General features: G+C 41.0%; 1 protein-coding gene across 2 annotated transcripts in view; it reads left to right on the top strand.

The window, feature by feature from the left end:
• Positions 1 to 17,825, top strand: part of PPP3CA (protein phosphatase 3 catalytic subunit alpha) — a 374,245-nt gene that overhangs the window by 279,915 nt on the left and 76,505 nt on the right. For both annotated transcript variants that reach the window (XM_073601573.1, XM_073601581.1), the window contains exon 6: positions 1,624 to 1,763. In XM_073601573.1, the coding sequence (XP_073457674.1) occupies positions 1,624 to 1,763 (140 nt within the window). The remainder of the gene's footprint in view (positions 1 to 1,623; positions 1,764 to 17,825) is intronic.

The raw sequence follows: 17,825 nt of genomic DNA, 5'->3' as shown, positions 1-17,825 counted from the left end.
GGCCAACATAGTGACAGTTAGGCGATACATGAATCAAATGCAAATCAAGAGGGGATTATGAGCAGGATCTTCTCTTATGATCCCCCTAAACGTTCTCATTCCCAGGATAAAACGATCCAAAAAAATAGTAGGAGGGGTATATAGTGTAGTATATTTTATTTGGCATAAAAAGACAAATAAAAACTATGTACACTCACATGAGAGTATTGATGTATGGGCTCCAACACACTCACAGCTAGACTAGCTGAAGGGAGCAGTCCCACACTGCCCAAGTTTTGAGCTGCCAAAGCCACTTCTGGGCTTGTTCCTGACGTCATTCTGGGTCTGTGGAACGCACGTCGTCTCTGAGATAGCGAGTGGTGGTGCGGGACTGCTCTCTTCAGCCAGTCTAGTTTTGTGTGTTGGTGCCCATACATCAATACTCTCATGTGAGTGCATATGGTTTTATTAGTTTTTTTTATGCTAAATAAAATATAATACACTATATACACCTCCTGCGTTTTTTTTTTGATCATTTTATCCTGGGGGAACATTTAGGAGTATCATAGAAAGAGATCCCTCTCATAATCCCCCCTTTATTTGATATTAGTATTGCCTGATGGTCACTCTGCTAGCTGCGGGGACCGGGCATCCGAGGAGCAGCGGCGAGGACCGGCATCCGAGGAGCAGCGGCTGGGACCGGGCATCCGAGGAGCAGTGGCAGGGACCGGGCATCCATGCATCAGCTCGCTCTTCTCCTCCTCGCTTCTGCCACCTCCTCCCCTCCTACTAGCCATCCAATAGGAGCGCCTGTCCTTTCAGCCAATCGGGTGATGGGTATCAGACCCTCTAACCAATTGCCCGGGAGGAGGATCCAGTGTTGCAACACACCTGGGTGAGATCAGAGCTCACTCTCTGCGACCCGATCCCACTCTATTTTGAAGCCTATTAGAGCCTCTGGCTCTAATCGGGTGCTTCAAAAAAACCCTGGCTGCCCTAATTCATGTGACCGGTAACCTGAAAGGGGCCGGATGCATGAATAGGTGGTGGCCGCGGCGGCAATTGATAGATTCATGCATAATATGAATCTATCCATTACATATAGGGGGGTGGCAAGGAGAGAGGGGGTGGTGCCCGGGCACCCCTAATGGAAGGGCCTCCCCTGATAAAATCCTTACCTGTGTTAAACATATTCCTGTGCCTCTCTTGAGAAACTCCACTTATGGATTGCAAATGTGCTTTCACTTTTAAAAGCAGACTTGCTAGTTATATCATTGCCCCTGGCTTACTTGTGTGTCTGATTATCCTGACTTTATTGTTTTTACTACAGGTAAGGGGATTGTCTTTTTTTTTTTTTTTTATATGGACAGTAGAAATATCATATTGTGTCTGCCTACTAAAAAATCTGATTGGAAAAGACCTGGTCTGTGAGACATCAGATTTTAACCTTTTAATCAAAGGAAGAGCATTCCAATCATGGTTATTGCTGTTATTAAAAGAAAAAAAAATACTAGGTGCATTAAGTGGTCATTTCTTTCTATACTATTCCCTATCTGTAGGACATATATGCATGCGTTATATTTCATTCTATTTGTTCTAGTTAAATTCTGAAAACTAATTGCTGTGTTCTTTCACTTTTCTCAGTTAGATCGCTTTAAAGAACCCCCTGCATATGGACCCATGTGTGATATTTTGTGGTCAGATCCTCTGGAAGACTTTGGAAATGAGAAAAGCCAAGAACATTTCACTCACAACACAGTTAGAGGGTGCTCATATTTTTACAGGTACATAACTTGGCTTCAGATTGCTGCACCATTTTGTAACCTATATCTATAAAATATACATAAAAATCTGCCAAAATAAAAATGTCTGGTTTGGAGTGGCATTAAAGACACTGCCACACTTGATTTTACTTGTGGCAGAAACAATCTCCAAATGGTCCCTTAAAGTGATACTAAATGCACACTGTTTAATTTATATTGTCCCTTCTATTTCTCTATATGGATGATGGCACTGTTATTTTTTTTAATTAAAAAAGAATCAAAGTACCTTTTTTTCTAATTGATATACAGATGTCACATGACCCAGATCTTTCCAGCCTGTCTGCAGGGAAACATAAGCAGGAGGAGCTTCTAGTCCTCCCCTGCTGGTCACATGTTTAATAAAAAAAAAACCTTTAGAATACAGAGTAAAAATACATATTTAATATCAATAAACTGTTTTAAATGGTCATATAAATATACAATATATTTGAAATTAAATCTTTATTATTTTTTGGCAAAAAACATGGTGTGAGCGGATTTCTATCAGTCACAGGCTGTGTCACGCCCCTCTAGCCTGTGTCTTAGAATAAGAGGGAGGTGAAGCCTCCATCAATATTCATGTAATATCCCACCCCCATTGTGTATAGTTGGTTAGTGGTCAGGAGGAAGAAGGAATATGCTGTCATTTACAACTGTGTATACACCCACATGTTTGACTCTATAGTCACATGGGCTGCTCAGATGTGATAGGGAGGAAATGCTTATCATAGAAACTCACTGAAAACTGAGCACGTGCAGAGCTGCCAACACTGCCCTGCAAAATCCTTAGCTGAATTGGGGACTTGACAGAAGGGGGAGATGGCGAACCAGGATTAACCAGGTTTTTTTGCAGAATACAGAAAATGAATCTCATAGTGCCTGAGTGAGTATGAACTGCATGTAATACAGCATTTATTGTTAGTTTTTTAAGATGTGGGTTTAGTGACACTTTAAAGTATTTGTCATGTTCCCAGTTGGGGAAAAAGACCTGGTAACAGAGACTGTAGGATACTCATTTTTCTGTATTAGCCAGAGTTGCTGTCAGTTTGCTGGCTGCAGGTGTTGCGCGTACTCATCTTCCATATTTTTCTTTCTTATAGCTTTTGAGATTGTGCCAAACATGTATAGTGTAGTTCTTGTACACACCAAACATTTCAGCTGCTAACTTCTAAAATGCCCCTGGAGCTATCCAAATGCACAGGATATCTATGACCCATAATGTTACTTTTTGCACAAGAGGTAAAAGCTTTTTAGAGATAAATTAGGAAGTAGGATCTTCTGATAAAACTAAAAATGTAATGCTCATGTCACAACACCAGGTGGTCCTCTTGGAAATAATAAATGCATATGTAAGGAAGAGCAAAAATGTAATACATTGCAGCTTGCTAGTCCTTTGATGCAGTGGCTGCATTCCTTTTCTTTTTTTTAGCCTTTTTTGTGCTTTATTTTCACATAATAATCCTGCCAATAACATACTTCCTGTCCAATGAGTGACATCGCTCACTAATTGTACTGTATCTGTGCAGGGACCAGCTTTTGTAACCCTATGACATGAAGTGTGTTGGAATTACAGATCATCTCCTTAACATTGGGGGAGGTGTTCAGTAATTCACATACACAACTTATGCAGATCTGATAACAATGTTTTATATTGCAGTGCAGCATTGTCTGCTTACTGCAGGAAGTTAAAGTCTAACTCCACATTTGATATCCCTTTAAATAGTTCGGTTGGGCCATGTTGGCCCAAACAAATAATTTACTCTAACAGGTGCATTTCGGCATGCTGTATTTAACTGTATGTAGCCTCAGCAACAGACAGTATACAGAGCTGTGTTCCAGTTGTAGTAATAGGATGAGAACTTCCATTCCCTCATCGGGAACAAATCGAGTCGGGCTGAGCACTGCTCAGCCATTCACAGGAAGCTTTGTATTCTCTGATAAATACAAAGCTCCTTGTGATTGGCTGAGGCGGGTGGGTGATGTCACAATTTCCACTCAACCACCAATCAGAGGAGCTGTATTCATTCATCCAGCTCTTATTTTGTTTTGGGAGGGGAACGGGAAGTCCCTCTAGCTGAGGCTACATACAGTTAGGCAGGCCATACACAGTGCAAATTTCTTTCCTGCTACCACAGGTTGCAGGAAAGGAATTCACACGATTCCCCCATCCAACACAGTGCTAACAGGGGAATCGCTCCTGCTGAGCCATTGTCTACTCCCAGTGGAGGCGGGCAGGGTAAGCTGTCCCTGCCAGGAGAAGGCAGGGATTATCGCTAGCCGCTATAGCAGTTGCTTGCAATAACCACAAGCAAATCCGTAATGCTGGTTGTACCCAAGTTGATCGAATTATCAACTTGGTACATTCAGCCTGCCCATTATCAGTTTGAATCCCAGCCGGTTCAGCAGGAACTGCTTTACTGGCTGAGATTTAAACCGTGTATGGTCAGTGTTCTATCAGATTATCTAACCCGTCAGATAATGTAATGGAAGTGACGTTCCAGCAGCTGCAGATTAGCGAACCCATCAGATAATGTAACGGAAGTGACGTCCTGTCAGTTGCGCATGCATTCCACCGCTACCAGGTTTGCTAATTGAACAGAATGCCTGCAGTCAGAAGAAGGCAGTGGACATCTTACAACACCCAGCTACATCTTTCACAGTAAATTTAGCAATAAAGTAGGGCTGGGGAAAAAATCGATTTAAATCTTGAATTGAGTTGAGAGGTCAAATCGATTCAAAATTTCAGCAAATCGATTTTTTTTAGGGTTTTTTTTTTTCACCGCATCGGTCCTGAGGAGCTGCGGGCAGGAGTTTTTAGGTGAGGCCGCGGCTTCGACCTAGTCCGCGAGGCCGGACACCGCGGACTAGGCTGAAGCCGTGGCCTCGCCTAAAACCACCTCCTGCAGCTCTCCAGGACTGGCGCTGACACCGCGCCGGTCCTGAGGAACTGCGGGCAGGAGTTTTTAGGCGAGGCCACGGCCTCGGCCTAAGTCCGCGAGGCTGGACGTGGCGGACTAGGTCGAAGCCACGGCCTCGCCTAAAAACTCCTGCCTGCAGCTCCTCAGAACCGGCGCGGTGTCCAAAAAACAAAAACAAAACCTTGATTCAAATCGTGAATCGAGTTTTTTTTTTTTTTTTAAATCGCAGATTTTTTTTTTTTTTTTTGAGAAAATCTCCCAGCCCTACAATAAAGTGAGCATATATAAATAGAGTATATTGACATCTGTGATGCTATTTGCTTGTTTAATTTTGAAAGCATAAAGGTTTAGTGCTGAGCAGTGCAGGGAGTACCAACATGGCCTCCGCCACCTTCCTACTGCTGGTGTCCAGCTTCTTTCAAAATGTAACATCAAAACAGCATCACAGATGCCAAAACACTATATTTATTTATATACGCTCACTTTATTGCTAAAAGGGTGTGGTAAGATGTCCGCTCCGCCTTCTTCTGACTCCAGGTGTTCTGTCGGATTAGCAAACCTGGTAGCGGTGGCGCGCATGCTCAGCTGACGGAACGTCACTTCCGTTACTTAATCTGATGGGTTCGCTATTCTGACACCGGCGTTAGCACAGCATGCCCCGTAAGCGCACCTGTTGTGCAGTCAATATTTTGTTTAGGCCAGCTTGGCCCAAAACAAACTAATGGGATATTGAACATAGTTAGGTTTTAAAGGCCCACAGGGATATATTTGGTTTGCATGTCTTCAATGTATATATCTAAAAATGTTATTGCTATATTTAACCCACCAAAAGGAAGCAAATTGGAGACGTTTGTTTAAAGGGTGTGTACTTAATTGCAATTTTGTACAGTTTCAGCAAAGTCTCAATCTATCTATCTCAAGATATGTATTTACAAATAAAAAATACTTCTTACATGAGCTTCTTCAGTCCTAAAACACTGTTTTTTCCTGTACTGTCAACCAAGTCCCAATAAACAACAAAAGTGCAATAGACAGCCAGCAAACGTATTGTAAGCTGTCACTAACTGTGCCTTACCTGTGATCCTCTGACAATCTATTGTTTGTCTATTATTTTGTTTGGATACACAGCACACCTTTGTGTACACAGTGACAACCCTATTTTCCATCTGTCCTTCTCTCCTTTCTTGGATGCAAATGTCTGTTTTAGCCATGTCCTCCCATCTATTTCTTCTGTTATCTATGCCTGCTTGTGCCTTTTAGGTGTTCGGAGATTGTTGGAAGGTATAGACAGAATGTGAAGCACCAGTAGTACACACCTTTGATTTCAAATATTGACATAGAGGGCTGTCATAGCAGTGAACAATAACCACTTATTAGAGCCCTGTACCTTGTCTTAAATGTGGTTATAAACTAAGCAGAAAATTGATCTGTGAGACAAGTTCCTGTGCTGTACTTTTCTCCAATTCAGTATTATTACAGCCAATAAACCATGGTAACTGCTTTAATCATTTATCTATCTTTGGTGGTTTCAGGGCATTTTGTCACTGGAACAGACTGTTTCGTTATACAGATTGTAAGAAGACAGATATGTCTTACAATGTCACATTTACAGAACTTTCAGTACATAAGAACATCAGTTTAATTTTATTTTAAGAGCAATTAAAACTCAGGCCTACATTTAATTTCAAATAACTTATACTGTTAACAATGGGCTAAAGAGGAGCATTTATAATGGATCTGCACGTGCGCTTCTTTGTACTTTTTCTGTATATTTGTGCTGGTCACAGCTCTATGAACTGCTCATGCGTTGATTAGATAGTCAAAAAAAAAAGTACTCAAGATTTGAGCTGAGCTTCAGTCAGATATAAAATACAATTAAATTCAGATAAATTATTAAACCTTTGAAGTTTGAAATGTATTTTTAAATTTAAAGCATACTTGACATGGTATCAGTCTCATGCAGACCCTGTAAATCAGAGCCCAGACTGGGAAAGGGAGGGGAAGCACAAGAAGACAGACAGTTGTGTTACAGTGCTTTTTTTTCCTCACAAGGAACAGGCTAATAGGAGGAGAGAGCGGAGTGACCAAGAGAAAAGCTCTTTAGTCTGCTGCATGCCGTTTTATTGTTTAGACTGGATAGGGACAAGACCTGTAAATGTTACTTGACGTCCAGCTACCTGGAGGCTCCCTACATGTAGTTTGTTGGGTTTTTTTTTAGTTGCTTTTGCTCTAGATGTCTTCAGGCTGAGATCATTTCATCAATCTGCTGCAGGCTGGCGGAAGAATTCCCTCTGCTCTAGTTTTTAGACCGTAACATTGTAATTTTGTAGCTAGTCACAATTTTAGAGGCTGCAGAAGGAGCTGATCTATATCAGGCATCAGGATGTACATGAAGATATATATCAGTCTAGGAAGTAGATGCCGACCTTTAATGATGCCTGAACAAAGATGACTTTGTCCTTCTGTAGAGAATAGGTAGGTAAATGCCTGTAAGGACCAGTTCACACTAGAATGTCGGTGTGGGGAAGGCGTGTTTACTGTGCTTAAACACACTGCCCTTGTGATCTGCTTTGGGTGCAAATGTATTGTCAATGGCACTCCAAATGCACTGTGTTTGTGGACACAAATCACATGATACCACAGTACCATGCAATTTGGTGTGGCACATTTTTAAAAGTAGTGTGCGGCCCTAGGTGTTATACTTGCACATTAATTAGCATTCATTAACTTAACATAAAGAAAATACATGTGATCTAGGTAACATACACTATATTACCAAAAGTATTAGAATGCCTGCCTTTACACACACATGAACTTTAATGGCATCCTAGTCTCAGTCCGTAGGGTTCAATATTGAGTTGGCCCACCCTTTTACAGCTAAAACAGCTTCAACTCTTCTGAGAAGGCTGTCTACGAGATTTAAGAGCGTGTCTATGGGAATGTTTGACCATTCTTCCAGAAGAGCATTAGTTAGGTCAGGCACTCATGTTGCATAGGAAGGTCTGGCTCGCAGTCTCCACTCGAATTCATCCCATAGGTGTTCTATCGCGTTGCGGTCAGGACTCCACCCCATGTCTTTATGGACCTTGCCTTGCTTTCTTTTTATGTTGCTGTTATATGTTCCATTTGGATGTTCTAAGTTGCACTGAGTAAATACAGCTGGATATAACAAAAACTGTGTTGTTCTTTCATTTCAGGCTGCAAAGCCACAAAATGTGATTATTGTAAAGAGGTAATTCTTTTCTATACCCACGGTATACAGTATATAGATAATTTATTATGTTGCCTAAGGCTGGCCATTGACGTAGCGAATATCTTTTCTGCAACTACAGGTTGCTCAATTCCCCTCAAACACAGAAAGTGTTGACAGGGGAGTCCCTCCCGTGGAGCCATTGTGTTCTCCCCAGGGTGGGGGGTGCTAGCTATAATCGCATATAATATCTGGCTGGCTGGTTGTAGGTGACTACATGTCCACATATCACACAACTTCTTTTTTTTTTTTTTTAACTGTAACAATTCACACAAATACAAAATACCCCACGCATAAAAATATTTTATTTAACAAATACCAAATCTAACTTTATTTTATGGAAATGTTTATTTCCTGTCTAAATATGGACCTGGGTCCAAACCTGTAAAAAAAAAAAAAAAAAAGTCTGATAACGTGTATATTAATCAGTAGAAATAATGCAGAAGTCCACGGTAAGAGCAAATACAGTATTCGTGTAACACCTACTTTTGAGACAGTGGCTTTGCCTTGTAACGTGTAAAACATTCTAAGGGTCTCGCTGCTTTCCAACGTAGTCTGCTCAGTCGCTTCTATGCACCCAAGCTTACTACCTAAATATAGTTGTCAGGGTTGGAGTAATTTTTTTTTCCCAGAATAAATGTTTTGGTTAGTCTGTTATGTGATTTCAGTATAGATATTATTTAAATGTCAAAATTGGAGTATATTTTCCTAGTGTTGAAACCAAGGAAACTGCAAGTGAAGACAGTCACAGGTAGCAAAATAAAGATGATGATACCCAGCCAAAACTGAGTTGATAGTTGGCATATCAATGAAAGAACCCACTGAAAAAAAGGACATCAAGTAGACAAAGATAAGAGAAAGTGTAAAATCATGTTTTCAAGCTGGTAATGAAAGGCTCTCACCAAGTTTTAAAATCTAGGAGGTCTTTGTCATCACAAGAGCCCTTGATGGTGGGGAATGGGTTTGATAGTAAGTGACAACTACTTGGGACTGGCCTGCTGGTGACAGCTGACAAACAAGGAAATCCGTAGACTTTATAGCACAGGTGTGAATAGGAGGAATGGGTTAATAACAAATGAGAGTGGTCAAAAACACAGTGGGTAAAAAAGTAGGCTAAACACGAGCTAAAACAGAAGGCAGAAGTCAGATGTGCAAAGATAATCAAAATGAAGGCAAGGTTATCCAAGGCAAAGGGCTGGGATTGCCAACTTAAGGCAGACTACAGTGTCTGACAGTGTTCCAATGCTAGGCTAATGGGAAGACACACTTAAATATCCACAGGCAGGGTATAAACAACACAGAAGTGTAAGCAGACGGAAAGGAGCAGGGGGTTGCAAGGCACAGCCTGAGGAACAGAAGAGAGCAGATAGAAGGAAGCCAGGGAGAAAGTGCACAGAAAGGACAGCACAGCAAGTGGGGTGAACACACGGGCAGAAGATGCAGGATCAGATCCTAAAAATCCTTACACTTATACCTTGTTGTTTTCAAAAATTATAATAGGATCTCTCTTTGAAATATTCTCAACTTTATGAGATGAGTGCATAAAAATGCAGATAAATAAAAAAAAAAAAAAAAAAAAAGACAAGCCCTATTAAATCTGATTGTGCTAAGATACAAATCATTTTCATACACTGGACACATTTTAGCCTTCTCTCAATGTGTCTTCTATTGCTGAGCCCAAAAAGGTTCCCATGGACGCTCAAAGAATTTCTATTTCTAACACATTGCTACACAAAAGCTCTGTCCTTTTTTTTACTAAGCTTTTATATGAAGAGCCTATATGTAGTATAGGATTTCTGGCTGCACTACTTTTTTTTTTTTTTTTTTGCTTTACTCAGTATTACCGATTGGCACCCCATTAGCTTCTAGTCAAACATATGGATTGCCTGATTTACAGGCGTTAAGCGTGCTCAGTGCTAGATATAGTTGACAAAACCGTGGCTGGATAGGTCACTGCTCTTGTGTAGAACAGGATATGTGCGCGCAGAGGAGCAGCTGTTATCTTTATCTTTCTGTCAGTATTTCTCTGCAGCTCAAGAGACACTTCAGGGTTAGATACTAAGCATATTCTATTTTTAAAAATCAGCCAGTAAAATTGACCTGTTTTATTAAATTTACTTTCTTCATATCGATATTTCATGATTTTTCTTCCAGTATGGTAACTGTCACCAGCAAGGCATAGCTGTTCCTCAAGCCTAAGGGGTTTTTTATTGGCATGCAGAAAACATCTCTGTTGGGGTCTAAAGAGTAGACCAGCCTATGTACACGGTTCCTTGTGTGACATGCCTGTGTTTCACACACTGATGCTTCACATTTAGGAGATCCCTGCTTACAACTAATTGATGTAAGGAAAGTGAAACAAACTGCTATTCTCTTGCACCTAAATCTCTTCTCAGATCACTCTCTCACCTACATAGAGGTAGGAGGTGGGACGTAAGAGATGGAGGGGGGTCCACAGCACTGCTACTGATTCAACCTTAGTGCCATGGCTGGTCCATAGTAGAGGGAGAGACCGCTATATGCATTTTACTGAATGCTCTTTACAGCCACTGCTTATATAGCAGATCCCATTGAAGTGTGTGGGTTTAAACCTGTAAACTCTGGCCATTTTTAGGGCTAATAGGCAAGCAAATATCAAAACAGTATGGGAAGCTGGGCATTGCCATAATTTACAAGTACCATTGCCAAAAAAACATGGGCAACATGGAATGAACACACATCCTTTAAATGAGATGCCTTAAATCTGTATGCTGTTACAAAACAGTACAATATTCACAGACAGCCTCACCAACCGCATACTCTGGCAGTGGCTACGTTGCCGTGTTTCTTTTATAATTAGCTTAACTTACATTTAACAGCAGTTCCCCAATCTAATTCATTTCACTTTTTTTTTTAAAAAGCCTCTTTTTTTTTGGTAATATGTTTTTCTTTCAAGTAGTAAAAGGGCTCCATTCCCTTGAAAATAGCTAGCGGTTTGCTGAGGCTGTCCCTGTTTTCACTGGTGCAAAACTGTTCTGTATCTGGACAATTTCTATGAAAATCCCATTAAGAAGTAGGAGACCACAGATGATACAGCGTTGTAAAAAAAAGCAGCAGGACAGTTTTAATGAGGGAAATCTGCCAAAATTGAAAGATATGAGGCATAGGCAAGTTTTTCTTTTTTTTTTTTTCACAGATGATAAATCGGTTTAAAATTGGCCAGCGGCAGGACAGTTTTATTGCGCAAGGGTAGGCTGAAATGTACTGGAAACACAGGGCCCAGGCAGATAATTTCTTACAAGAATTCAGATGCTTTAGATGATAAAGCAGTGTAAATTTTGCTCAGCAGCAGGACAGTTTTAAAATGCAAGACAGGGCTGAAATGTGCAAGAAACAAAGGGCACAGGCAGGTGTTTCCCTACAAAATTATTGGAAAGCAGATGATCAAGCAGTGTAAAATTGACCTGCAGCAGCATAATTTTTGGTTAGTAATTAGGCTGAAATATACGAGAGATAAAGGGCACAAACATGGCTTTTCCTACAAGGAGACTAGACAGAAGATGATAAAGCAGTGTAAAATATTGGATTCTGTGTCCAGGTCCACTCAATAATTTGCTATCTCCCTGGTGCCAGGGTTTGGCACGTGGTGGACTGAGTAGACAAATTACTGGGAGGGGCTGGGCATTACCCAGCTGTCTTGGTTCGTGTTTGGACTACTGACAGAATACATGGAAAATGGAGGATCCTTAAAGTGGATGTAAACCCGATTCATGAAATTTGACCTTTGCACATATATCTGTAGTGTTTACTTATCTCTCTCCAAAGCCCTGAGTCCCGTGTCTTTCTGCTGTTTCGTTCCTCTCTTATCAGCATGATAACTTCTGACAAGTTCTCTAAGACGGGAGATAAAACCAGCCTGAAATTTATGTTGGGTGGGTGCTATAACTAGATTAGCAGAGAGCTTGTCTTGTCACAGCACAGCTCTGGAAGTATCTTCGTTCTTCTGCGTTCTTCTTCTTTGTGGAATGGGTGAATATAAAGAATATTGAAAGCCGAAGACAGCAGATATACATGTAAAACTTATGTAGGGAGATTTGTTTAATCTGTGTATCATCTGAGGCTGTTCACTTCACTGGCTATAGGAGAGCTTTTACAGTTCGGTCAATATATATTTGGACACAGCCACCAGAATACAATTAAAACCAAACAATCCAAATGAATTTGAAGTTCAGACTTTCAGCTTTAATTCAAGGGGTTGCACATAAATATCAAGTACAAATTTAGGAACTACAACCATTTGTACACACAGCCCCCCCCCCCCCCCCCCCTCAAATGTAATTGGACAAATGAATATAATCATAAATAAAATGTTCATTTTTATTTTTTTGTTGAGAATCCTTTACTGCTAATAACTGCCTGAAGTCTGAAACCCATTGACATTACCAAAGACTGGGTTTCCTCATTTCTGATGCTTTGCAAGGCTCTAACTGCTGCTGTCTTCAGTTATTCTTTGTGGGTCTTTCTGCCTTTAGTTTTGCCTTCAGCAAGTGAAATGCATGCTCAATTGGGTTGAGATCAGGTGATTGTCTCAGCCATTGCAGAATATTCCACTTCTTTTCCTTCAAAAGCTTTTGCAGTGTGTTTTGGATCATTGTCCATCTGTACTGTGAAGCGCCATCCCATCAACTTTTCTGAAATTGTCTGGGCTGACAGTATATCTCTAAACAATGCAGAATTCATCCAGCTACTTCTGTCACATCATCAATAAACACCAATGACCCAGTGCCACTGAAAGCCATGCATGCCCATGCCATCACGCTGCATCCACCATGTTTTACAGATGACTTTGTGTGCTTTGGATCATGAGCTGTTCCAAGCCTTCGCCACACACTTCTTCCCATCATTCTGGTACAGATTAATCTTAGTTTCATCCATCTAAAGAATGCTTTTCCAGAACTGGTCTGGCTTTTTTAGATTTTTTTTGGCAAAGTTTTCTTCAGGCGATTCTTCAGGCTTATATATGGCTTGCACCTTGTGGAGAACCCTCTATTTGCTCTTGTGAAGTCTTCTCTTGATTGTAGACTTTGACAATGATACACCCACCTCCTAGAGAGAGTGTCTTTCACTTGTCTAGATGTTGTGAATGGGTCTTTCTTTACCATAGAGAGGATCCTGTGATCATCCACCACTGTTGTCTTCCGTGGACATTCAGGCCTTTTTATGTTTCTGAGCTCATCAGTGCGTTCTTCTTTCCTCAGAATGTACTAAACTGTTGATTTGGCCACACCTAATGTTGCTGCTATCTCTGAGGGATTTGTTTAGTTTTTGAAGCCTTTCAGTGGCCTGTTTTACTTGCATGGACAGCTCCTTTAGATGCATGATGTAGGTTCAAAGCAATAGATTCTAAAAGCAATACAACACTTAGAATTAACCCCAGACCTTTTACCTGCTTAATTTATGAAGAAATATTGGAGTAGCCCACACCTGGCCATGAAACAGCTTTTGATTCGATTATCCAATTACTTTTGGTCCTTTGAAAAAAAGGAGGTCTTGCTATTCTTAATTCTTAATGACTCTGTAATTCCTAAACCCTTCCTCTGATTTGGATTTACATGCCCTCATATTAAACCTGAGAGTGTGCACTTTCAGCCCATATCTATTATATAACTATAGCCTGAATATGTTTTGGTAAATACCTGAAAAAAAACTAAAATTGTGCCTGTGTCCAAATGTATATGGATCTAACTGTACATCTATTTTAAAGCGGAGTTGCACACAAAAATGGAACTTCCACTTTTTGGAACCCTCCCCCCCTCCGTTGTCACATCTGGCACCTCTCGGGGGGAGGGGGGAACAGATACCTGTCTAATACAGGTATCTTACTCCCACTTCCAGGCATAGATACCCGCACCACTCACGGGTATCTACACACCCCCCCCCCCCCCGCTGCCTTTTGGGAAACACACGGGTCCCAGGAGACAGCAGGGACTAGTGGGAACGCGCAGGGCGAGTCGCGCATGCTCAGTAGGGAACCAGCAAGTGAAGCCGCAAGACTTCACTCACTGATTCCCTTACCGAAGATGCCAGCGGCAGCACCCGAGAGCCGAGGGACAGATCGGCTTCGGGTGCCGACATTGCGGGCGCCCTGGACAGGTAAGTGTCCATATTTTAAAAGTCAGCAGTTGCAGTATTTGTAGCTGCTGACTTAAAAAAAATAAAAAAAAGAACTAGGCTGCAAGTTGAAGGGAGGAGCCTCCAAGGTTATATTCCCAGGAATTTTCTATGTGCCATGCGCAACACAGAAAGGACAGTGGTTGCTTAGAGAACCAAACACATAGCTAAAAACCTGGTTTAAAAGGGAAGGTTGTGGGTTTTTAGAGCACTTTTCATTGGGGTACAACTTATGAGGTTTATGTAAAGGTTGGAAAATGATTTGTAAGATGATTTAAACTAGGATTAAGGGGGAAGGAAAGTTAGAATATATAATAGGTGAAGAGAAGTCAGATGTAAAATTAGGGTGGAATGGAGATAGGGCTATAGCAGATGATGAGTTTCCAATATTACAAACAAACATTGGCTTTTACAGTTCTGTTGTACCACAAAAAAGATATGGTTAACACATGGACAAGTTCAAAATGCGACAATGGATTCCAGTGCTTGTTCGCAATACCAGAAGTCTGCCAAGCAAAATTTGAGAGTTGGAAGCTTTGGTGCATGAAGAGCACTGGAATTTAGTTGGTATTGCTGAATCTTAGCTGTATTCTTCATATGATTGGCCTGTTAATATTCCTGGCTATGCTCTCTTTTGGAGAGACAGGATAGAACAAAGAGATGGAGGTGTCTGTCTCTACGTAAAATGTAAGTGTGATAGAGGACCTTGTTGATGGAGTGTGTGATGGGACTGAGGCATTATGAGTGATTATGCATATGGGATGTGCATTGTGCAAAGTTATTTATTGGAGTGTGTTACAGGCCCCCTTGAGGAGACTCAGTTCCTTACACAGATAGAAATGTCTGCAAGGGCTAGGACAATGGTAAAAATTTGAGATTTTAACTACCCTGAAATTGACTGGTGTAAAGGCACTGCTGGAACTTTGAAAGGGTGGAAATTTAAAAACGTATTTGTGGTAGAGTTTATAGAAGCCGCAACTAGACAAGATGCTTTGTTGGAGCTCATAATCTCAAAGCATGCAGAGCTTATTAAAAATGTTTATACAAAAGAACATCTGGTTAGCAGTGACCATAACTCGATTTAATTAAAATTGTAAATAAGCACACACTGAAAAATTAAACACACTCAATTTTTAGAGACCAACTTGTAACTTTTTATCTTCTCGCACACTCGTGTGTTAAAACTCCAATAAAAATTGTGTGAAAGAAAATGGTGAAGCTCATGTCCATAATGGGGGGATAGTATTGCCACAACCTCAAATGAACCACAATGGCTCAAAACTGATATGGTCCAGAAACAGACAAAATAAAGGTGAACAAAACAGCGGAACCAGATGGCTTATACCCATGTGTCCTCAAAGAGCTAATGACTTACGGGCAGATCTGAATGCGCTGTTTTATTGGGCGACATGGTGCAAAATGAAGCTAAATGTTGCCAAACGTAAAGTTATGCATTTGGGAGCTAAAACAGGAATGTATCATACATCCTACGAGTTGTACAACTGGGGGTGTTCTGGTAGATCATAGACTTAAGGTGGAAGTCTAGAATTAGGAATCAAATCTTAAACCAGCACCTACCCCTATTCTAAGGCCTATATTAACTAGCCTGTAGGGGAAAGATGTGCATATTTACCTATTCCAAGGTCAGGTCTTGTGATCACGTACCAGCGCTGGGTTCAGGGGAAAGGAGGGACAGCCGACAATAAAAACCCCATAGTAAGCCTATGGGTGACATCATTGCCCAGGCAATGCAGTCGTTGTCGCTGCTCTTTCCTCACTCCTGAAGTTGTTGCTGGGAGCCGGTTACGTGACCAGACCTTCCATCTTTCCTCTACAGGCTAGTTAGTATAGGACTTCGCCTGGACTTTCACTTTAATAACAGCATGCAATGCTAAGCTGCTGTTTCTAAAGCTAACAAAATACTTTCATGAACTAGAAGAGGTATGGACTCCAGAGACAGAGATATATTTATGCCCCTGTACAAAGTAACACTCCACCTGGAATGTGCAGATCAGTTTTGGGCACCAGTTCACAAAATGGATATTGGGGAACTGGAGATGGTGCAGAGAAGGGCAAATTGTTAATGGCTCCCGTAAGAACAGTGGCGGGGCAAGGTCATTAAGTGCCCAGGGCGAAGAGGGCAAACTGCGCAACGCCCCAACCCCCCCGGGTGTAAAGAAAGTGTCAGTGAGAATCAACTGTTTCCTGTGTATGCTGCTTTTTACTGCAGATCGATTTGTTCTTTTTCCTGAAAAAAAAAGAAAAAATGATCATTCCCTCTGTAAAGAGCCATGTATTGAGTATCAGCACAGGGCTCAGGGCAACATTTCACTTACCACTGTCACCTGCTGCCAGATGCCACATGTCATTCGCCATCGTCACCTGCTGCCAGATGCCATGTGTCACTTGCCACCATCACCTGCTGCCAGATGCCACTTGCCACTGTCACCTGATGCCACATGTCATTTGCCATCATCACCTGCTGCCAGATGCCACATGTCATTTGCCACCGTCACCTGCTGCCATATAGATCTCTGTATATGGAGGTTTTTAATTTATTTGTTCTATTTTTCTATTGGTTAAACTAGATGAACGTGTGTCTTTTTTGGCCTTCACTTTTTTAAAAAATTGTCCAGGGGCATAACACTTTTAATAAAAAAGATCAGGCAGAAATGTACTAGAATATACTGTAGGAAATCCATATTGTTGACTACGCCATGTGTTCACTGCGCATTAGTGCATTAATTCCTTTTGCTGAGCCTGTACTCATGGTTGTCCACAGACATCTTTGGAATGGAGAGTTCTGGAATGGGGCTGAAGATTTAATACTGCTGTGGGGGTGGGTGGGGGTGGGGGGTGGGGTTCTTTTAGTAATGCAAAAGGCTGCAATCAGCTTAAAGTGGAACTTCACTCTCTCAAGCAACATTGACTATTTTTAACCCTTATGCATTAATCTTAGCATTGGTAAATGGATAGGAAAGTATATCTTATTTGCTTGTTTTAAACTTTTTTTTTTTTTTTTTTTTTTACATTTCTTTAGTTACTACCTGGTTTCCAGGCCTAGGCAAATAATGTAATACATCCCAGGAGTCTCGGGAGGGGAGAAGGGGGTTTCTCAGCTAAGCACACCCTTTCCTGCTTGCATGCCTGAGCTAAGGCCAGGTGGATTCCAATAAGTAAATGCTGCATGAATCCTCTTCCTAGCCATGGCCAGAAATGCTAGGGGGGTGTTTTTCAAAGTGATTTCTCAAAAAAAAAAAATAAAGCATGAAGACATGGATGGCTTGGGGAGTTTGGTTTGAATGTTAAAAATGGATGAAATATCATTTTTGGTTTGTGGTGCTCAGATGAAGTATAGTTCCACTTTAATAACTGTGGTCACCTGCATAAAGCAGCTTTCACCATATATGCTTTACTATAAATGCCTAAACAACTTAACCATAACTTAAATGCCAGTGGATAATTCATTTTCACATAAATTATAATGAGGTCAGTGCTTTATCTGACTGTACTGATATGTATTTTCTTTAACTTTTTAAACCGTTTCTTTTGATCAGAGAATATACACTGTTGCCTTTCCCTTTGTTCCTGGCACTTATGAAAGAAGATGTCTCTCCTAATTTGCTTGTTTGCTTTGAAGAAAACACTTTTCTTCTCTCAGGGTTTAACCTGATTTGCAAAGTTTTCAGAGCTGAGTCACTTAATAAATGTATTTTCTTTTCGGGT

This window comes from Aquarana catesbeiana, linkage group LG01, assembly GCF_042186555.1.
Source record: "Aquarana catesbeiana isolate 2022-GZ linkage group LG01, ASM4218655v1, whole genome shotgun sequence".
Classification (NCBI taxonomy): domain Eukaryota; kingdom Metazoa; phylum Chordata; class Amphibia; order Anura; family Ranidae; genus Aquarana; species Aquarana catesbeiana.
Note: the sequence above shows the minus strand (reverse complement) of the source record. Positions and strands in the feature narration are given on the sequence as shown.